Source organism: Ovis canadensis, chromosome 19 (genome assembly GCF_042477335.2).
Source record: "Ovis canadensis isolate MfBH-ARS-UI-01 breed Bighorn chromosome 19, ARS-UI_OviCan_v2, whole genome shotgun sequence".
Classification (NCBI taxonomy): Eukaryota; Metazoa; Chordata; class Mammalia; order Artiodactyla; family Bovidae; genus Ovis; species Ovis canadensis.
Window position 1 is genome coordinate 42054697 of NC_091263.1, and position 23722 is coordinate 42078418.

General features: G+C 38.3%; 1 protein-coding gene across 1 annotated transcript in view; it reads left to right on the plus strand.

The window, feature by feature from the left end:
* Positions 1 to 23722, plus strand: part of CNTN3 (contactin 3) — a 403835-nt gene that overhangs the window by 320957 nt on the left and 59156 nt on the right. The window contains exons 12-13 of the mRNA XM_069562133.1: positions 5196 to 5323; positions 7578 to 7753. Coding sequence (XP_069418234.1) covers positions 5196 to 5323; positions 7578 to 7753 — 304 coding nt within the window. The remainder of the gene's footprint in view (positions 1 to 5195; positions 5324 to 7577; positions 7754 to 23722) is intronic.

Sequence of the window (23722 nt, forward strand, 5' to 3'; positions counted from 1 at the left end):
CAGAAAATCGTGTTCCCAGAAAGCACAGAAAGCAATTTCATTTATAGTGAAGTGGTATAAAATTTTCACTTCGAATCTCTGTAGGGAAGCATGGGTTATTGAAGGTTTTCTGTTGAGAAACAATTACTCTATCCATTTACTGAATATTGTTTATTTTTATGTTGTGTGAAATACCCTGTGGGCCTCTTAGAATTGACTGGAAGAACCAATTGAGGAAGAAAATATCCAATTAGCTCAAAATTTTACAATGTACAGAGTTTGCATTCTTTGAGAGTCAATATGTTTGTTTTGGAGTTTTTGTGCGATTCCCGAGGTACCAGCCTTGCCTTTTAAACTGTTACTTATCTTAACGTAGCTGTGAGTCTAGGCCTGCTTGTTTAGAGTCATTAAACCTCATGCACTAAAGGATTTCTAGTTCTTCCAACAATAAATAGTTCTATATTTGTGGTCAAAGGTTGACAGTTACACTAGTTTATAGCTTGAGAAGAGATCTGAAATTGCCTATCTCTGCTCTGTGGTACTCAAATGGAGAAGTTCTATGCTTAAGTTGAATATTTGTTCAGGCAACAGTAGACATCTTTATTTTATCACTTACTAATCTCAGAAGTGGTTGATTGCCCACCTCCTGGAGCTTCCAGTTCTATTTCCACCCTCCAACTCAGAACAGATAAGGTTGCCTCAGCCTTTCAATGTCTTCAAGACCTTCTGATACCATATTTCTGAAATCAACTTGATTTTTTTTCACTTGTCTGTTTGTTTTCTTTTGTTTTAAATATGAAAATTTCCAGCAAATCTCCACTTTCTTTTTAAAGAAGTGGGAGGGAAAATTTACTGAGTGAAGCTATGTTCTTTGGGGATCTTGGTCAAAAGTTTGACAAGTACATCAGCAGCCAGACTCAGTCAGGAACATTGCCCTTGTTCATTCATTCTCATTCCTTCGTCCTCCGAGACATTTCTCAATCAGTTTTCTCTCTTTCCCCACCCCCTGCCCCATTTCTCTTCCCCTTATTTTCAGTCCTTCCCCTGTTATTAGCATCTTGCTTAATAGTACAAGTGTATTTTCAGTCCTCTTACCTTAGGAGCTGTTGAATTCTCTTCACCCAGCCTTCTACTGCTTCATCTTTCCTTTTCTACATGTATATTTATGTACATATGTATAGTTGTGTATATATACACACACACCCATTTAAGAGGGCGTCAGAAGATGAGATGGTTGAATGGTATCATCAATGCAATGAACATACTCCACGAGATGGTGAGGGACAGGGAGGCCTGGCTTGCTGCAGTCCACGGGGTCGCAAAGAGTCAGAGATGACTGGGCAACCAAGCAGCAACAACATACATATATTTATATAGAGAAAAAGCATGCATATGTGCATACATACATAAATATATGTGTGTATACGTCTGCACACTTTCTGAGTTTCAGTTCAGTTCAGTTGCTCAGTCATGTCTGACTCTTTGCAACACCATGAATCGCAGCACGCCAGGCCTCCCTGTCCGTCACCAACTCCCAGAGTTCACCCAAACTCATGTCCATCAAGTCGGTGATTCCATCCAGCCATCTCATCCTCTGTCATCCCCTACTACTCCTGCCCCCAATCCCTCCCAGCATCAGAGTCTTTTCCAATGAGTCAACTCTTCACATGAGGTGGCCAAAGTATTGGAGTTTCAGCTTTAGCATCATTCCTTCCAAAGAAATCCCAGGGCTGATCTCTCCTTTAGAATGGACTGGCTGGATCTCCTTGCAGTCCAAGGGACACTCAAGAGTCTTCTCCAACACCACAGTTCAAAAGCATCAATTCTTCGGTGCTCATCTTTCTTAACAGTCCAACTCTCACATCCATACATGACTACAGGAAATACCATAGCCTTGACTAGACAGACCTTTGTTGGCAAAGTAATGTCTCTACTTTTGAATATGCTATCTAGGTTGGTCATAACTTTCCTTCCGAGGAGTAAGCATCTTTTAATTTCATGGCTGCAATCACCATCTGCAGTGATTTTGGAGCCCCCTCAAAAAAAAAGTCTGACACTGTTTCCACTGTTTCCCCATCTAATTCCCATAAAGTGATGGGACCAGATGCCATGATCTTCATTTTCTGAATGTTGAGCTTTAAGCCAACTTCTTCACTCTCCTCTTTCACTTTCATCAAGAGGCTTTTTAGTTCCTACTCACTTTCTGCCATAAGGGTGGTGTCATCTGCATATCTGAGGTTATTGATATTTCTCCTGGCAATCTTGATTTCAGCTTGTGCTTCTTCCAGCCCAGCATTTCTCATGATGTACTCTGCATAGAAGTTAAATAAGCAGAGTGACAATATACAGCCTTGACGTACTCCTTTTCCTATTTGGAACCAGTCTGTTGTTCCATGTCCAGTTCTAACTGTTGCTTCCTGACCTGCATATAGGTTTCTCAAGAGGCAGGTCAGGTGGTCTGGTATTCCCATCTCTTTCAGAATTTTCCACAGTTTATTGTGATCCACACATTCAAAGGCTTTGGCATAATCAATAAAGCAGAAATAGATGTTTTTCTGAAACTGTCTTCCTTTTTCCATGATCCAGCAGATGTTGGCAATTTGATCTGTGAACTTACTTTCTTGTAATTTGTAAAGTTCTCCGTGCCTTGAAATCTGCCTTCACTAATCCCATCTCCTCTACACTGACTCTCTAAAGGCAGGCAATCAATTTATTCATTCATCAAGCTTTATATCTGAGCATCTCTATGTACCAGAAATAGTTCAAGGCTCTAGGAATTTAGTGATGAAAAATCCTGATACTATCCACTCTCTGTGCTTCAAAAGACCTTACCATCTCTAAACTCACAAGAGGAGGAAAATATTAGCCAGATAAGTACACAGGTATATAATTGGCCAGTTGCCCATTGCTATGGCAAAGGCACAGATGATGTATAATCAGTAGAGAAAGATGCAATCCAACCCATGGGTTCAGGGAAGTGACCAAAATCTGATTGAGTACACATTTATCAAACATAGGTTTTATAAAGGCCCCAAGACAGGAAGCACAAAACCAATTAAAAGAAGGCTTGGGTGTTGAGAAAAACAAACAAAGCGTAGAATTCATGAGGCCTTTTGTAGTTAGAGAGGCAAGGTCCTGATGGGAAGATACAGCTAAGGCTTAGGATGTCATCTTTTTCCTGCAGGTAGTAAGATGCCAGGAAGGAGGTCTAAGCCAGAATTGGGCAGGAGGGAATAAGGCAGGATTAGTGATCAGATTTCTATTTCTCTAAGCTTACTCCCCATGTTTTTCCAAAGAATCTTTGTGTCTTAAGCTTTCATTCATGTGTACCTCCCTGCAGGCTTTTCTCTTTCAGTTATTATTGCACACTATTTAAGAAAATATCTGTTCTATGATAAGGTATAAAGAGTTTTTTTTTTTTTTTATCATCCCTTTGCAAAAGTGATCAGATTACATTTCACACCCAGCAAAGAGGGCAGGGCCTCTGGAAGGAAATCAGACGTAGCACCTTTTTTACAGAATCTTAGAATTTTTAACCCTTCACTGTATTTTTTCAAATTGAGATAAAATAGTGCTGTGTGTTCTCTGGTTAGCTGTCCAAGCCATTGCTTTTAAACCTTTGTATTTGAAATATACCTGGACATGTCGGAAAAAAAAAAAAAAAAGCATATAAGCAATTCACAGTCATGGGTATCTCTACTCAGGATCGTGAACACGTCCCTGTGTGTCAGCTCTGATTCCACTGCAAACTTCCCACCAAGAAAATATAACCAACATGCAAGTGAAGGTGAATCATAAGCTATGAAAAATACATACAAATTAATATATATGCACATACACACATGTATATACATATACAGCATGAATCTGTATCTTGTGTATTTTGATACATAAACTTGTCCTAATAGTCACATATTTTGACACACACCTAAATATATTTCCACAAATAGGATAATATTTAGAGATTGACTTGAGATCCTCCAACTCTGGTCTGTGGTCCCTCAGCATCTTTCCTGTCTCCTGTACTGTGTCACCCAGAAGTTGGAGCATTGTTTTTACCAGGATTTACACTTATCATGCCATGCTGATGCTGGAGTTGCAGATCTTTTAAGAAGCTTACCACTCATTTGGATAGACACTCAGGTAACAGGGATGTGAACCGTAAATCATCAAAAGTATTCAAGGCATTAAATGCATAATATAGACAGTAAAGATTTTAGGGATTCAAAGAAAAGAAAAATAATTCTGGGTAGACAAGATGGGCAATAAAGATTCATGAGTCAGACTAATGACAGGTCAGCTCTTTCTCATTCTTCTTTCTCAGTTCAAATGGCACCTTTTCTAAGAGGCTTTTCGGAAGCACTCTCTCATGGAAACATTCCCTGTGGCCATTGCTTTTATTGTATCACCCCATCTGAATCTTTCTGATTACTTCTCAAAAATCTGAACTTACCACATTTACCGGTTTCATCATTTACTGCATGTGCCACTCACTAGACTGTTCTTTCCACGAGGTAGGGATTTTCTCTCTTGCTCACTCTGTGATCTCAGAGACTCTGACAGTGTCTAGCACATGTGAGGTACTCAGTTCTATGTCCTTTGTTAATTAGTTACATGCAAAAGCCTTAAGTACTTTAAGCATACACTCAGAAATTCAAATGTGATATTCATTTACGTTGTCCAAATTCTCTGAAGTATTTCATGGGTGACCATGTGCATGTTCTTTTGCAAATTTGGATTTATACTGGGTTAGATATGACTTTCCCAAGTTCATCATTAAAGGCCAGGGAGTTTCTTGTTTCTCACAAGCTATTTCACATTTAAGGAAAATAGTGTCCTGTCTACTTTTTGTTTTCTCCAAATTGAGAAGGCTAAACCATGAGTAATCTTCACCGTATAGTTTTGGAAAACATACCACACTTATATGATAAAGGAATCCTTGACATCAGATAAAATACTTGGTATTGCTTTTAAGTAAATTTGTGTAAAAATATCGAGAAATACTCAAACTGGTAGAATGTCTTCTTTTAGTCATCTGTGTGCATGTGTATGTTAATTTTGTTTTAATTTTCTTTATACCCAAGAAGGCTAAGGGGCTGCTTTATCTTGCTTTACATATAGTAGCTAAGGGTGATACTTCTGTTAAAAAATTCTATTTACTTTGGGGAAACAAGTGTCCTCTAGATACTTATTTGTTTCATTTGTATTTCCTTTAGAACTTCTTTTCTAAATGATGGAGGGCTCAAAATTGTCAACGTAACTAAAGCTGATGCTGGAATTTATACCTGCATAGCAGAAAACCAGTTTGGGAAAGCAAATGGCACAACACACTTGATTGTTACAGGTAGGTGCCTTCCTTAAAGACTTCTTTACATGGGGATATGCTGTGTGCCTTCTTACTAAGATCAGAGGGATAGAATGTTTCTCATGATACACAGTGCACTGTAAAGGCTGGCCTTGTGTTTGGCTCACATGGGAGAGAATCTACCTGTCATGCGGGAGACTCAGGTTCAATCCATGGGTTAGGGAGATCCCTTGGAGAAAGGAATGGCTACCCACTGCAATATTCTTTCATGGAGAATTCCATGGACAGAGGAGCCTGGTGAGCTACAGTCCATGCGTTTGCAAAGAGTTGGAGATGGCTAAGTGACTAACATTTTCACACTTTCACTATCTTTAACAAGTGACAGTCGGAGAATGGTTCTTAATATTTCCTTACGCATCACAGTGTGTACCAGGAATCCACAAGTTACTAGTTGGCGTAATGGTCAATAGAACTGCAAGTAGCATGTGCTACTCCGATACTTTTATTTTGTGCTGTTCTATTATGTCAAATCTTTGGTACACTTTTTCCCTTTTCAATATCTTTAATATTTTCTGGAGATGTTTAAATCTCTGAAGTAATCCTTGGTTTAAGTAATCAGAGTTACTTAGAGTTATGATTATATTTTTGTTCATTTATTCGTCGAAGAAAAACATTGAGTCCCTACTGTGCTTAGGTTATCCTTCCCAGCTGGTGCAGTGGTAAAGAATCTGCCTGCCAGTGCAGGAGACTCAAGAGATACCATTTTGATCCCTGTGTTGGGAAAGATCCCCTGGAAAAGGCAATGGCAACCCACTCCAGTATTCTTACCTAGAGAATTCCATGGACAGAGGACCTTGGCATGCTACAGTCCATGGGGTTGCAAAGAGTCGGACACAACTGAGCAGCTAACACAACGCAACAACATTCTTGGGTTATTCAGTAAACAAACTGACAAGATGCACTGTACCTGCTTCCAGAGGCACAAAGAAAATAAGCAGTATATAAATATACTGCAAGGAATATAAAGCAAGGAAATACTTACACTGAAAACAAAATTCACACAAGCAGAAAATACCAGAGGAGTGTTTGAGAAACATAAGCTGGAGCATGAAACCAGGTGATCGGAGAAGGAGAGATGTGAGCCAAGATTTCATGGAGATGAAGGAATTCAGTTGATTTCTTAGGGACAATCCTGTAGAGGTTTTGTAACCCTTGTTAGCACTTAGTTGGACTCAGGTTTTAGTTGAAGTGAAAAGTAGAGACCGGTGCAGAGTTTTGAGCAGAGAAATGAAATGATGGAAAGTGTATATTTAAAGGTTTACTCTCACTGCTCAGTAGAGAACAGACTATGGAAAGTCAAGGGCCAAAGTGGGAGGAGTCCCGGCAGACATTGCGGTAATCCAGGCGGGACTGATAATGACCACAGTGAGAGAGGCAGCAGCAGCTGATGAACGGGAGGCCTTCAGATCTAAATATATTCTGAGTGTGGAGTCACTGGCATGGCTGACAAACTGGATATGAGTGCTCAGAGAAGCATTCCTGCAGGGTGCAAGAATATCAGCCCAAACAACCAAGATGAGAAAGGCTGAGGTGCTACAGGGTGGGGGAGGAGGAGCATCAGGAGATTGCTGTTGTAGAAAACATAGTAAATGACTCTTTTGAAGACTTTTGCTGTGACATGGAGCAAGAAATGGGGAGTAGCAATGAAAAAGTCGAGTCAGAGAACTTTGAATTCATACAAGCTGAAGGACTGTGATGACAGAAATGTGCATGTGGATATTTGCATTTGGGAAGAAACAGAAATTAATTAGCATTTTAACTAAGTATCCTACCTATTCAAAACATTTTTTTTGTAGTATCTCAAAAGTTTTGAGTCTATAAACCTTGGTAGTAGTATATTTTCCAATCATTGAAAATGCAGTGATTTCTATTTCTACTCTTATATTTCATGAAGCAATGAAACTAAAATGAAATTGATTTGGCAATAGTTTTATAACTCTTATTTACAGGTGACTTTAATTTTTAAACTTCTATTGCCTGTAGGTTTAGATATCCTAATTCTTTTAACAAGAATTTATGTGTGCAGTGAAATATATTATGGGTCTTCATCAAAATGTCTTTTAATCTTGAAGACTTTTCATTATATAGAGGTATATTTACACACACATATATATATATATATTTATACAGTCATATATACTATAAGTGAGATTAACAATCTGCCTGTGAAAATTGCTTTTATCAAAATAAAAATGCTGAAGCTTTGCTTAACACTTTATTATTTCCCCAATAGAACCAACGAGAATAACTTTGGCACCATCTAACATGGATGTCTCCGTGGGTGAGAGCGTCATTTTGCCCTGCCAGGTGCAACACGACCCCCTGTTAGATACCATGTTTACCTGGTATTTCAATGGGGCCCTCACAGATTTTAAGAAAGATGGATCTCACTTTGAGAAAGTTGGTGGGGTAAGTCATGACAATTTCCTCATGCTTTTTACACGTCTCTGATGTTTTGTCCCTATAGAAATATCAGGGACATATGTGTTGTGCCAGTAATGTTTGTTCTTTGAGACAACTAGGGTTTCAATTCTGTAGTGATCTATGATCTAACTTTATCATTGTAATTACCAGAAAGTGATCACATTTACTTCAATCTGTAAATTATAATTTTATTTAAAATTAATGTTTGTTGTATTTATGTTAAATATTACTTTAATATAAACATAAATTTGTGTTTGTGTTAAAAGTACTTTGTGATACTTTTGTCATTAGTATTCCCTTCCAGAAGGGAAGGTGTTCTTATGCAAGTGTTTATTTTCAACATAAAATGTTATGAAATTGAATGAAGTTTACATTTATGAAGTGCTTCCAATGTATCAGGGCAGGTTCTTCATCCCAGTTAATTCTTTCAGTGGTGCTGGATGTTAGTGGTAAGAATTGTCATTTTGCAGGTGTTTAAATCAAGGATTTGTAAACGTATTAATCTGCCCAATGTCACTGAGCTGGTTAGTGGTGGAGCTTAGATCCAAGTTTAAATATGTGAGTCTCCAAAACACAAATATTTTCTTCTGGTCCATTTTGTCACCTCATGCATGATGGTTCTACTTGAGGAAGAATTATAAATTTCAAGGGAAAATAGACACATTGAGGAGAACTGCTGAGAAGGGACTCAGTGTTGTGAACCACCCAGAGTTAAACAGCAGACCTCATTCCTGGCCACATGTCTGTGAATCAAGAATCACAAGGCCAGCCAGTTTGCATCGACACAAGATTTTCTTCACTCATTTTGGCTAAGATGTCAGTGGGGCATCATTATAAAGTCTGGGTTTTCTCCTTATGGACAAAACAATATGATGGTTAATTCAGCTATATGCATTTGAAAGTATTTATTAAAAGTACATATGTATATACATGGGCCTAGTAATGTGTCAGGATTGTGTGCAACGTCAAAGGATGGTGTTAAAACTTGAATGTGTGTGTGTATGCTCAGTCGTGTCTGACCCTTTGCAACCCCATGGACTGTAGTCTGCCAGGCTCCTCTGTCCATGGAATTTTCCTGGCAAAAATCCTAGAGAGGATTACCATTTTCTTCTCCAGGGGATCTTCCCAACCCAAAGTTGAACCTGTGTCTCTTGTGTCTCCTGAACTGGCCGGCAGATTCTTTACCATTGAGCCACCTGAATGGTGTCCCCTTAAAAGATCTGTTCTAATCCTAAAGCTTAGCTGTGAAATAGAATTATTAGTCTTTGTCCCTGGTTCCTAGCAAAGAGCTTCTAAAATCTTTAGACTATCTGGGGTGATGAAACCTCTTTTGCCCTAATGAAGTGAATCTGTGGGCTCCTGGATAGCTTCAGGATGGTCACAAGAAAGACCAAGCCACGATTAGAAGCCTAGAATTTCAGCACTCCCTACCCCAACCCCAAAGAGTCGGACACAACTACTGAGTGACTTCGCTTTCACTTTCACTTTCACATTACCCCAACCTCATCCTTCAGGAAGGAGGGAGGGGTTGGGGATTGAATTTATGATTGACCAGGCTTATGTGATGAAGTTCCCATAAGCATGCCAAAAGTAAAGTACTTTTCACCACAGAGAGCTTCTGAGTTGATGAACATAGCTACATGCTTCGTGGGTGACACACCCCACATCCACTGGGATAGAAATTCTTGCACTTGGAACCCCTCAGGATCTTACCCTATGCATCTCTTCCTCTGGATGTTTAGATGCATTCTTAATGATCCTTTATGGTATTAATGTTTAAAGTACCATAAAATAAATAAATACTACGCTGAGTTCTGTGAGTCATTCTAGCACATTTTTGAGCCCAAGGAGCGTGTCATGGGAACAGCAGTTTATAAGTGATTGGTGAGGAGTACAGATGGCAATCTGAGACTCAATCTGATGCTATCTCCAGGCAGTTAATATCAGAATTGAATTATAGGACTGCCTGTAATTGAATTACCAGACCTAGTGTTGGAGATTTGCCTGGTATGGAAGGCACACACATTTGGTGTTCTGAGTGTGTGTAGAGTAGTTGACCGTAAAGGTGATGCAGAAAGAGTTTGTCCTTTACACTAGTACCTCAGAATGTGACCTTATTTGGAAAGGGTTGTTGCAGAAATAGTTAGTGAAGTTATGGCGATGTCTTACTAGGATAGGATGGACCCTGATCCAGTATGACTGTTGTCCTTAGAAGACAGGGGAAATTTGTACACTGACAAACACACAGAGGAGATCGCCTTGTGAAGTCATAGACACAAGGAAGGTGGCCCCGTGAAGGTGGAGGCAGACACTGTGAGGTTATGCTTCCACAAGTCCTAGAGTTCCTGGAGTTGCCAGAACCTGGAAGAGGCAGGGAAGGGTCTTATCCTAGAAATTTTGGAGAGAGATCTTGATTTCAGATTTCTGGACTCCAAAACTCTTAAGAGGATAAAGTATGTTGTTTGAAGCCCCCCAGTTTATGTTACTTTGTTATAGCAGCCCTACTGACCCTCTACAAATGGTCTTCAAGAAATTGGAGACATTTAGATATCCAGCCACAGTTAAGTACAATTTCAATGCTGTTTCTATTTTCTGTCACCTGGCTTGCTTTGTTTTCAAAGTTCTAGTTAACCTTCCAAATTTTTCTGACTAATTCAAGACTTTTAAGAACTTCATCAGTTGCTACAAAGCATTACCATTTCTTTCACTGTTGCTTTAAATGCCTTTTTTTTTAAATCACCAGTCTCTTCTATCACAACAGGAAAAGGCATATGCCAGTATCCTCTGCCAGCTCTTTACTCCACGCTTAGGGTTTATCATTTGCCTTTACTTGGAGAGGAGGCAATGGGGAGGAAAAAAAAAAAGGCTGAATGTTACCTTCACAATAATTGCTTATCCAATCAGAAAAATGCTTCTCCTGTAACCCAGCTCTTACCCTAATTCATAAAGAATTTGATTTAAAACATTTGCTTTTCTGCATATTATAGATAACAGTATTTGTGATTTATCCTCTGGATTTTAAACTGTTGATAATATTTTATCCAATACCATGTCCTCCATCTGAGCTAATGCTAAAGAAATATATGTTGATATACTAAAAATTCAAAGTATTTTGATTTTATATGCATCAAACATCCTCAAAGAAACATTTGCTAAGATTGAAGTAGACAGCTGCTTTCTTAAGAGGGTCTTAGAATTGAGAATATTCAAGATAATAATGTTACTTAACTGCTGCTGTGCTACTGATAGGTTCTACATAAAGTATTAAGTCAGCCATCTCTCTACAAGAGGTATCTGAACCATGCAATTTCATGAATTAACCCTATCACTTGCCAATTCTGTTCTTTTTCTAATATCCTGATCACAGCCTATGAATTTTTTATTGACTTGTCACATTAATTAACTTAAATTCTCCCATCAGTGCAAAAATGGTAAGCCTTATAACATGACATTACCCTTAAGCACAGGCTATTAAATAAATTGGTTTTCTGTTGCATGAGAAGGGAGTCAGATAACAACGCTTTATCCTCTGATTGTTCATTGCAGCATTCACGTTAATATCTAGGAAGTCTGCTTTTCTTTTATCGCATTGTGTTCATAGATAGATTCCCTGTGTTCAAAAGCAACAGAATGTGAGGAAGGAGCTGGTAAGTGGGAAAGTTGTCTAGAAAGCTGGATAGTCTAAGAGCCATTCATTTTTTGTTGTTGTTGTTGTTGTTGTTTTAAGAAAAAGAGAGAAAGAATTTAAAAAATGGAAAATCAAGCATACAGCTTTAAACTGTTTCATCCACTTCTCCTTGAGACTACTCTGGGAACTCAGTATTCATTCATTTGTTATAAAAAGCACACACCTTTTGAGAAAAACCCAGAAACTCAAAACAGCTTCTAAAAATTTAGGTTAAATCTGTTGTATAGGCTTGTACATCATGCCAAAGGAGCATGATGACTGTTGGAGGAAAGGAAATTGTCATGTCCAATACAGGTCACCAAGTGAGGGTCATTGGCTTCATGCAGAAAATAAATCAAGAAGAAGCCAGAGTAAAGTGAAAGCAAATTTATATAGAGAGATAGATATTCCATAGGCAGAACAGGGACCTCCTCAGAAAGTGAGAGTGGCCCCAGGGCATGGGATTGTTGGTTTTTATGGACTGAGTAATTGCATACTGTAAGGAGTCGGAAGAATATTCTTACTATTCTAGGGAAGGATGCAGATCCCCAGGAACTGGGCTACTGCCCACTTTTTGATCTTTTATGGTCCACCTCAGAATTCTCATGGTGCACAAGAGACTGGTTTTGAGTATTGTAATGAAGATACAGTGAGCTAAAAGTCAATGACCAGACTGTTCTCCGTTCCACCTTGCATTCAGCTGGTTCCAGCCAGTTCTGTCCAGTTTTTATCACATCCTAAAGGCTGCACCCCTTCTTCATTAATCTTATTGTTGTGTCCCGCCTATATACCTCCTGTCTCAACAGCAGTTCAGTTTTCTGCTCTGTCAGAATGTCTAACATTCAGAAAAGCTTGTTAAGCTACTTGTATAAAGAAAATTGACACATCACCAAGGAGAAATATAGGTCAAATACAGGATTTGTTCTATAGGACAAATCAAAGTTGTATAACTAAGTCAACAATAAAAGGCTTCCACTTAAGTCCACTGTTGGCCAAGCAAATCTTGTTTGCAGGCGCCATGTGGTATAATTAGAGAAGCAGAGAATTTGTGTTCAGTTACAGGTGAGGTCTAGATCCTCTTGCTCACTAGATGATGCCCTTGCCTGCCAGGGTCCAGCCCTGGTGGATCCAGGGAATTCGAAGTGGGGACAGCATTGGCGAGGAAAAACTTATTTATTTATTAATATAAGATTAGATTAGGAATAAATCGTGTAGTAGGAAAATTAAGTGGAGAAAAGATGCTGAATAACTTGGTTTACGTGGAAAGCCAATAAAGTTCCAAGACAAGGAACTTTCACCATCCACGTTAGGCCGCCAGCGTCCTCTTGAATATCGGGCGGTGCCCCGCCTTGGGCTCCCCTTTGCGTGGATCTTAGAAGCCGGGACAAGTAAGTAGACATGGCGAGCCTCCACGCCCCAGATGGGAATTCAGCCAGAAATTAGAGAGGAGACACGGGGGAAACCAGTCCTTCCAATGACTGGCCCAGCCTCTATTGTCTAGGAAGGCCTTTTATACCTTTTTGATTGTACATAGAGATCAATGGGTAATACAAAGTTATGCAGCGTTAGCAGCCCAGACTCTTATCAAAACCAGGCTTTTCTCTCTGCATACCTGTCTTAGGTAATTTACATCATCTTCTGGCCAGAGGGCCAATTAACATTTTACAGCCTTTTTTCTGATAACAGTTTGTGAACCAGAAGACTTATTTGTGTTGTTCTTCTCAATGTATGGTGCCACTCTCAGAAACCACTAAATAAAGTTACATTCTTACATAAGCAAAGATATAGCAATTTATAACAAGTAAAAGGAGTACAGTAATTTATAACAAAAGAAAAGTAATTAACTCAAAAGTCTGGTGTTGCTAACATCAAAACTAGTACATATCTTTTCCATATCCCGTTTACATTGATTAACATCCTCCCAGGTGCCTAAAAGATAAATATGGAGGTCTGGCAGCAATCATTGAGTCAACAGTGAAATCCATCACCAATATGATTTTTAGCTCTTTAGAAAAGGCTCTGTATCTTAAGATGCTTTAAGCTTAGTGCCTCTCATGGTTGGGGGGGCTGTAAGCAATTCACAAGCTGTAAAAGGTCCAGGGGAAGCTGTTAGGCAAGTTAGAGAGTTATTAGAGGGGGTTTTAAGCCGAGACATTCTTTTGCAGGAGACCGAAGCCCTGAATTAACTTTTTCCAGAGAGTGTCAGAAAAGTAAAAAAGTATAATAAGGCAGGCAGATTCTTATTTTTGGGGGGGTACATGCTCAGAAAATACCAGGGGAAAACCCTGAGGCCTGATTCGCCTTGCCCATCAAGGCCTCTGCCGCATGACCTTGTCACGAGTGGGATTCCTCAGGCTGGCTCCCGGCACTTGCCTGGGATCCTTTATGTTCCCCATTTTCTGGTTTCTTTTCCCAAAGCTTTTTAGTATTTGCCATGTTCCCTCCCACCACAAGATTCTTGGTCCCTCTTCCAAGAATACTGTTCTCTTTCCTTTTGCCTGTGTCTAGATATCTTCATATGTAGTTGTGTATATGTAGGTAAGAATGTATGTGGGTTTGTGCATACACTTAAATTTCATATATGCACAGTAATAGGATGAGACACAGTCCCAATAGTATGTTTACAGTAGCATTCTATCATACACATGTTTAATCAACAGAACTCTGTTTCATTCACTCCCACTCAAAAAAAAAAAAAAAAAAAAAACAAAGAAAATAAAAAGAGAAAAGGAGAAAGAAAAAAAGAGGAATTGCATCATTCACCCAGTACCCAGTATAGCATCTTTCTTTCTCAGCTTTTAAATATACCTAAGCTTCTACTGACAAGAAAAAGGGGATAATAGCCCCAAGTACAAGAGAAATGAAAGAACATTATTGGCTGATACCTAAGGATTAAAGGGCCTGACAACTTGAGTATGCTTTTAAGAACATTCAAAAATAATTTGGCTTGCCGTGATAAGTTAACTTTTGGACTTAGACTTATTGCATAATGGAGACTGACTATAGCTTTAAATTTTCGAACCCAAACATCTCATGAGTCCCCTGTATATTGTAAGGGTGTTTGAATGAATTTGCTTTGATAAACCTGATGTGGGGCAGATAGTTTAGAAACGAGGAATGTATAGAGCCAAGCTGTAGAGCTTTATACACGTTTTGTGGGATTGGATCTGTGATGGATTAGAATGTGTGTGAATAAAAGCCACTGGAAGCAATAAGCGGTTTAACAGTGACAACCAATCTGCCACTCATCGAACTGACTGCCTTCAGTGTGATTTATCTCCCACGGGCCACAGTCACAGTCAAGTGACAGCCACTCCTTGTGAGCCTGAGTCTTGATGTATTTCCCAGCCCTCAATGGCAGGAGTGTCTTTGAAAGAAATCCTTTGTGTGTAATAACACAATATGGTCACTTTGGCTTGATTAATTTCATAGAATTATTTGGGTATGATGACTAAGGGTTTGAAAATACCGGTCATTTTATGATACAAAATTCTATAAGAGGTTTTATGTGCATTTGAAATACAGAACCGAGGCAAAGCACTCATTCCAAACAGTACCAGTGGTAATACACTGTGTTTTTAAACATCTTCCACTTAGAGTGTCATATAAATGTTATACCTTGTCCAAATTCAAAATATCAACTGACTTGGAAAGATCATTAGGAGACTGTATTCAGCAATGAGCCCATAAAGTTGGTGATTAGATCAGAAGAATTATTGTTATTCATCTTGAGCATGGTATAATAGCCCCTCACAATCCCTCCCACAAAGCTATTTAGGGATGAAAAAATAAGAATTCTCCATTGCCTGTTGGAAAAAGGGAATTGCACAAAATAGCTGAAGTTGAGCTTATTTCATGAGCTCATTATTTGCCCACCCAGGCTGATAGAGACTCAGTTCCTAATTAAGGTGTAATTAGTATCCCAGGGCTGTGTTTATTATGTACAGTGTTTATTAAGCTCCACCCCTAGTAGAAACCCTGCAAGATTTAAATTTATAAGAAGATGAACAGAAGTCAGACCAAGTAACTTGTAACTTGAGCTAAAATCCTTAAAAACAGCCAGAGTTAAAACAAAACCAACCCTGTGAGTGAAAAGATGTGCAAATACTTATCAGTTATATTTAACAGAAAAAGAAAAGGCTAACAAGTGTTAATTTCAAAAAACAATAGTAATTCAAGGCAGACCTTTAACGTAAGAAAGGAAATTTATTTTGGAAAAAGTTTGCTCTGCCATAAAGATAGTAATCATGAATCATAATAGTCCAATTAATATGCCATTAAAATGTATCAAGTCAGGAACAAAGAGAAAAGTGAGAAACAAAATTGTCACATAGTCTGAGAATTCCTCTTTTAACCATCAACAGATAGTTTGCCAAAAATTAGAAAAAAAACTGTTTCATAATGGAAGTAACAGATACATATAAAACATTGATCCTAAAATTAGAAAATGCACCTTCTTTTTAATGCTTTTCAGTTCAGTCGCTCAGTTGTGTCCGACTCTTGGCAGCCCCATGAATCTCAGCACGCCAGGCCTCCCTGTCCATCACCAACTCCGGGAGTTCACTCAGACTTGAGTCCATCGAGTTAGTGATGCCATCCAGCCATCTCATCCTCTGTCGTCCTTTTCACACCCTTGTAAATTTTAGAAAATAAAAATAACAAGACAATTATATAGAAAGGAGATAGATGAAGAAATGGAAGGATGGAGGAATGGCCAAGAGCAATGGCTGAGCTCTGAAAGACGCTAATGAAGAATAAAGCTGCTAAACAGCTAAGCTTAGAAGTGAGAAAGAACATGCGATAGGTAAGAAAGAATTAATAAGCAGCACTCCATGTTCAAGTCATATGTATGAAAACCCAATTAAATATAAACTTTTGGGGAGAATATAAATGATCAATATTTAATAAGAATTCCTTTGTAAATCCATCATCATAAAAAACTGTGTAACCCCCTGCCCCCACAAAAAAGGATTCTAAAACTAGAGTTTCACTGGTAATTTTTTTCAATTTTTTGGCAATAAATAAATTGTTATATAAGCTATTTGAAAATATAAAAAGTTTTAAATCTTTCTAATTTATTTTGTTAGGCTAGTATATTCCTGAGGACAAAACCTGGCAAGATTACAAAAAAATTAGTAAATATGAATCAATTTCACAATTATAGTATGAAAACCTAAATAAAATTTTAGCAAAAAGATCTGAGAAGTTTATTTTAGTTGCTCAGTCATGTCTGACTCTTTGCGACCCCATGGACTGAAGCCTACCAGGCTCCCTCTGTCCGTGGGATTTTCCAGGCAAGAACACTGGAGTGGGTTGCCATTTCCTTCTCCAGAGGATCTTCCCGACCCAGGGATCGAACCTGGGTCTCCACATTGTAGACAGATGCTTTACCATCTGAGCTACCAGGGAAGTCCTAATAAAATCTGAACATTATACTAAAAGAATAAACTTTATAAGTACTCAGTGATGGTTTCAGAAATGTGCATGCTTCATATCAATAAATAAAATAGACCACTGTATCCTCAATGGACATTTATAAGACATTCAATAAAATTAATGACCAATGTAGGAAGAAATAATTGCTTCTTCTACACCTCAAAAATATCTTTAAAGGGAATGCCAGGAATCCTTTTATTTAAACCGGGAACAAGACAAAATACACACCAGTACCATTACCTTGGACTCCACTGATAGCTCAGTTGGTAAAGAATCCGCCTGCAATGCAGGAGACCCCAGTTCAATTCCTGGGTCAGGAAGATCTGCTGGAGAAGGGATAGACTACCCACTCAAGTATTCTTGGGCTTCCCTTGTGGCTCAGCTGGTAAAGAATCTGCCTGCAATGTAGGAAACCTGGGTTCGATCCCTGGATTGGGAAGATCCCCTGGAGAAGGGAAAGGCTACTCACCCTAGTATTCTGGCCTGGAGAATTCCATGGACTGTATAGTCCATGAGGATGTGGAGAGTTGGACATGACTGAGCAGCTTTCACAAAGACCATTACCTTAAATCCATTTGGAGGTTTTTGGGCCAATACAGTCGATATGAACAAGAATAAATGTCTAATTTGTGAAATAAGGAGACAGAATTATCATTGAGAACAAAATGATACTGCTGCTGCTGCTAAGTCACTTCAGTCGTGTCCAACTTACTAGTGCTTCTCAAAAGCAAATAGTATCAACTCTAAAATTTTTTAAAACTAATCAACTACTGTGATACAAAATAAATTCACAAAAAGCAATAGACTTACTTATGTATCAACAATAACCAATGAAAAGTATAGTGGGACAAAAATATCCCTCAAAAGATAGATTAAAATACATGTTAATAATTTGCACAAGTACAAAAGGTCTAAATAAAGGCAGCTACAGTACTTTCTTAGGATGAATGGGTGGATGTAGAGAAAGACAGGGAAAGAATAATAAAAAAAACATCAGTGCTCCTAGATGAAATATAAGAGCTATATATCATAAGGCTTTTCATTTTTCTTAGATTTTTCCATGGTTCCAAAATGACTGTCAGTCAGATTCCACTTGGGACAATTCTGAGGTAAAGAAAAGTTTATAGTGTTCTGAAAGAAGAGTAATGACAATTTGTCAGAAGTTCCCAGGTTGTTTTCTGGAAGATATTGGTTCAGGTATGAATTGCTGGATAGGATTGGAATCATACATATAGTTACATCATTGAATCATCTGCACTCAAAATTCCAACTCTTATAACCTGTTTCATTCTCCTATGAACTGTTGTTTATCTTTCTTTGCCTCATCTATAAAACTTTTGTCTACTCATCTATAAAACTAACATGATAATAGTACTTTATTCTAAGGTGTGCGTGAAATACTTAGACCAAATTGTGTTAGCTCTTGCTGCTGCTTTTGTTGCGGTTACTACAACTAGCAGTGCTTGTAGGACTGTTTCTAAAGTATTCTCTAGGAAAACTGCAACAATTTACAGTTCCATCAGCAGAGCAGGAAGGCGCCTGTTTCCCCAGTCTTTTCACACATTTTTCCCTTGATGTTTTTAAATTAAAAAATTCCCAAGCAGATGGTTGAGAAGTGTTATCTCTTTATGAACTGTTTCTCATTTCTCAGAATAAACAATAAAATTGAGAATCTTTCCATTTTGCTTATTAGTAACTTGGATACTTAAGGAAGATTCAGAATTATAACCGACTCCTCCAAATCAAGAAAATTCGGGGCTTAATACTGACTTACAAAATGCATGAAACTTCTGCAGAAAACAAAAAAAAAAATTTACCTAATTTCTAGCTCAAGAAATTTACAAAAGCCCAGCTGCCTGAATTATTATACAGAAGAATATTCAAAAAATTATTTTAAATAGCAATAGAGAATGACTTCCCCAGATTGCAAAAGCAAAACACGTTGCTTCAAGACAACCATCAGCTAGATAAGACCTATTTTATTTCTGCTAGAAACAAAGTAATGATGTTGTTATTTGCATATAATAGATTTTTAATCTCACGTATTTTTTGTGTCCCTTAGACAGTGTTCTCCTTAGGTCACAGCAGGAAATCCCTCACTTACACACAAATTCACAGTATGTACTGGCCATTTCCTATTCCTCTTCCATACACCTTGCAGATTTGTATCCTCTGTTCATTTCTTCCATTAGAAGTCAGGTCTTTTGTTTTACAGATTTACAGTAGGTCTTTATATAGTCAGACTCTTAATTATATCTTAGTGTGATTCACTGGAAATGTCTTCTTTTAGTATGTCACTTTTGTGTTAAACTTGTCTATTATTATATCACTCAGAATAAAACTTTTCATTTTCATGTAGTCAAAAAAATCTGTATTGTTCTTTTCCTAACAGTTCTTCTAACTTTTCTTGGATTGAATGGAATATTCAAACTGTAGCAATTTGAAGAGGAATATGAAAAATTTAAAACTAGTATTCATGGAGAGTTACGTAAGAAAATTTGGGGAAGTTAGAGAGCATAAGGGAGAGAAGTTAGAGAGGCTAATGCTATGGGAGAGAAACTGTGGGAGATATGCAGATATTTACAGAATATTTCAGGGAGATTTTGCTGTGAGTTTCATATTGTTCCCCACATAACTTCTATAAAATGTCACTACTCCAATTTTTAGGAATTGAATTTTTCTCAGGGGTGGGGGTGTCTGTTGTTTACTATTGATCTTAGGACATATTGAGATTCCACCATCGGACCCATCCTCCAGTTAGCCAGTTGAAAACTATAAGCTACCACCAAAGAGATACTAATGGGTATGTTTATATATCTATAAAAATGTTTGTGTATATCCCAGCACATGAAAATCTAAATGCAGCTATGTACAGATACTTCTAAAAAATCTCTAAAGGAAGTTCTGAGTCAGTAATAATTCATTCAGTATTGCTTATAATTCTTTCAGATCCACTGTTGTAAATAACAGGTGTTTGCTTGTACCTATGATTTGCAGATTTAAAATATCTCATCTCTGGAGGTGAAGGAGTGAACTAGCAGTTTGTAATTTTTGGCTTTATTTTTGGGGTGAGGCAAAGGTTCATGAATACATTCTGAAAAAGAAAACTTGGCAAAAATAGGCTTAAATCTAACAAATCCAATAAATGAACAAATCAGTCAAACCAAATGAGGAGGTAAATGGTATCTACTAATCATAGCATTATTTTTTATTCATGATGACATTATTTTAAAAGCTTTGTTAGAAAATAATTATCATAATTCAACTATTTAAAGTGTACCATTAAACAGCTTTGGTATGTTTCAAAGAGATCTACCTCTATCATCATCATCCACTTTAGAGTGTCCTAACAACCCTTGGCATCCTATAATCTTTACTATCTCCATGCTGCTGCTGCTGCTGCTAAGTCACTTCAGTCATGTCTGACTCTGTGCAACCCTATAGATGGCAGCCCACCAGGCTCCACTGTCCCTGGGATTCTCCAGGCAAGAACACTGGAGTGGGTTGCCATTTCCTTCTCCAATGCATGAAAAGTGAAAAGTGAAAGGGAAGTTGCTCAGTTGTGTCCGACTCTTCGCCACCCCATGGACTGCAGCCCACCAGGCTCCTCCATCCATGGGACTTGCCAGGCAAGAGTACTGGAGTGAGTTGCCATTGCTTTTTCCTTACTATCTCCGTAGTTTTGCCTTTTTCCAGAATGTCCTATAGTTGGAATCACATGGTATATAGCCATTTTAGATTGACTTACTTCACTTAGTACTGTACATTTTTATTTCCTCCATATCTTTTAGTGGCTTAAGAGGTGGCTTTTTTTTTTTTTTTTTTGGTACTGAATATAATAGTGTATCCACTCACCTCCTGAAGGCCCCCTTGGTCACTTCCAAGTTTTTGACATTATGAATAAAGCTGTGTGCAGGTTTTATATGGACATAAGTTTTCAATCTGGTTAAACATCAAGGAGTAAGATTTCTAGGTCCTTTTGTCATCGTTGTTCAGTCACTCAGTCGTGTCCAACTCTTTGTAACCCCACAGACTGCAGCAGGCCAGGCTTCGCTGTCCTTCACTGTCTCCCAAAGCTTATTCAAACTCTTGTCCATTGAGTCGATGATGCCATCCAACCATCTCCTCGTCTGTTGTCCCTTTCTCTTCTTGCCCTCAGTATTTCCTAGCATCAGGGTCTTTTCCAAAGAGTTGGCTTTTTGCATCAAGTGACCAAAGTATTGGAGCTTCAGCCTTCAGCATCAGTCCTTCCAGTGAATATTTAGGGTTGATTTCCTTTAGGATTGACTGGTTGATCTCCAGGGGAGATCTCCAGGGAAATCTCAAGAGTCTTCCAGCACCACAGTTCTAGTGTCGATTCTTCAGCACTCAGCCTTCTTTATGGTCCAACTCTCACACCTGTATATGACTACTGGGAAAACCGTAGCTTTGACTAGACAGACCCTTATCAGCAAAGTTGTGTCTCTGCTTTTTAATACACTGTGTAGGTTTCTCATCGCCTTTCTTCCAAGAAGCAAGTGTCTTTTAATTTCATGGCCGCAGTCACCATTCACAGTGATTTTGGAGCGCAGGGAAATAAATCTGTCACTGTTTTCACTTTTCCTCCATTTATTTTCCATGAAGTGATGAGACCTGATGCCATGATCTTAGTTTTTTAAATGTTGAGTTTTAAGCCAGCTTTTTCACACTCCTCTTTCACTTTCATCAAGAGGTCTTTGGTTGATGAGAAATTCCTCTTTGATTTCTGTCATAAGGATGGTGTCATCTGCGTATCTGAGGTTATTGATAGTTCCTCCTGGCAATCTTGATTCCAGCTTGTGCTTCATCCAGCCTGGAATTTTGCCTGATGTACTCTGCATATAAGTTAAATAAGCAGGGTGGTAATATACAGCCTTGATGTACTCCTTTCCCAATTTGGAACCAGCCCATTGTTCCATGTCAAGTCCTAACTGTTGCTTCTTGACTTGCATACAGATTTCTCAGGAAGCAGGTATGGTGGTGTGGTATTTCTATCTCCTGAAAAATTTCCCATAGTTTGTTGTGATCCACACAGTCCAAGGTTTTAGCATAGTCAATGAAACAAGGTGCTTTTTCTGGAATTCTCTTATTTTTTCTATAATCCTACATATGGCAAGAATATGTTTAGTTTCACCTTCCTCCTAGCAGTGAATTGTTATTTTTAAAAATCTATTAGATCAATTAACAATATTTTACTTATTTATTTTCCAATGTTCTTCTTTTCTTATTTAGGCCTGTGTTTCTGGCCTTTATCATTTTTGTACTCTCTGGAGAGAGACCTGTGGTTTGATTTCAGATATAAATCTGGGAAATTCTCCATCACCACTGCTTCACATGTTATTTCTGTTCCTTTTTTTTCCTTCTTCTCCTTCTGTTCCCACCATTATACAGTTCTTAAGAATTTTCTTCTTTATTTTCAGTTGTTTCATCTTTTAAGTTTTGGAACATTTGATTGTCACACACACACACTTTATCCTCAAGCTTAGAGATTGTTTTCTCAGCCATGTTTAGACTACTAATGAGCCTATCAAAGTCATTACATATCTCTTTACAGTATTTTTGATCACTAGCTTTCTTTTGTTAAGAATGCTTTTCAAGGAGACTTTCTTCTCTACAGATCCTTGAGAAAACAGGTGCCTTGTCTTACACTGCTTCCTGTAGGTGATAGGAACTTGCCCTTCCACTTACACATTTATTTTTTAGTTTTTTTCCAGAATCTCCATTCCTCTGCTTACATTATCCATTTTTTGCATACTGCCTATTTTTTCCATTAAATACCTTAGCATATTAATCATAGTTCTTTAAAATTTCTGGTCTGATAACTCATGCCATGTCTGATGCCTGTTCTGATCTGTATTCAACCTCTTAATACTGTGTTTTTTGCATTTTAATGTGCTGTGTAAGTTTTCTCTTGAAACCCATGAATGATGTACTGGCTGAAAGAAATGCAGTGAACAGGGCTTTACAAATATAGTGGGAAAGTATGGGAGTGAGAAGGTGAACCTGTCCTCCTGAATTATCAACTTCACCAGTTCTCTGTCTCCTCCTCACCCATTTGGCGAGACAGGATGGACTGCAGCTGTGTGTTTCCTTTACCCCTTGTGGGAAGCTAGATTTGGGTATTTTTCTTAGAAAGAGGTGGTGGTGGTGTGTTGCTGTCGTGTATGACTCTATGCGACCCCATGGACAAGATTTACTAGGCTATTACAAAACCCCAGCAGGTTAGGCTCTGGTAAAATAGCTTCTTCTGCAGGCAAAATTTGTTTTTTAAGAAGAATATAGTGCTGTGGCTTGTTGCAGAATGGTTCATTTTACCTCCCCCTCCCAGAAGTATGAGAAGATCTTCCATCATTATTCACTATGATGATCCAGTTGAGTTCCTGGAGGTAAAACTCAGAAAAGTGTGGGGAACCACCTATGTCCTGGGTTCCCAGGAGTGTTAGCTCTTAGACTTGTTCTGCTGACCCTCCAGAAATTCATCAGTCACAGTTCAGATTTCTCTACTCCAATACTGGCTTCTAGGGAAAGTTCTGCTGTTGGATTTCTGCTCCAGAAAGTTGTAGTTCTCTGTATTTGCCTATTGTCTCTCCATTTTAGAGGTAGTGGTTTTATTCTGTGACCTCACTTCTCTGTCAGATTTAAGAGGAGTTGCTTAGCTTTTTACTTGTTGTCAGAACAGAGTGATGACTGCTAAACTGTTTATACACCAGGTGAAAATCAGAAGTCAAGGTGATTGGTCTGTTTTTTAATTAGGTTATTTGACTTTTTATTATTGAGTTGTAATTGTCCATAGTGGCTTGGATTTTTATGTCTCAATTTCAGAAAGAAAATTA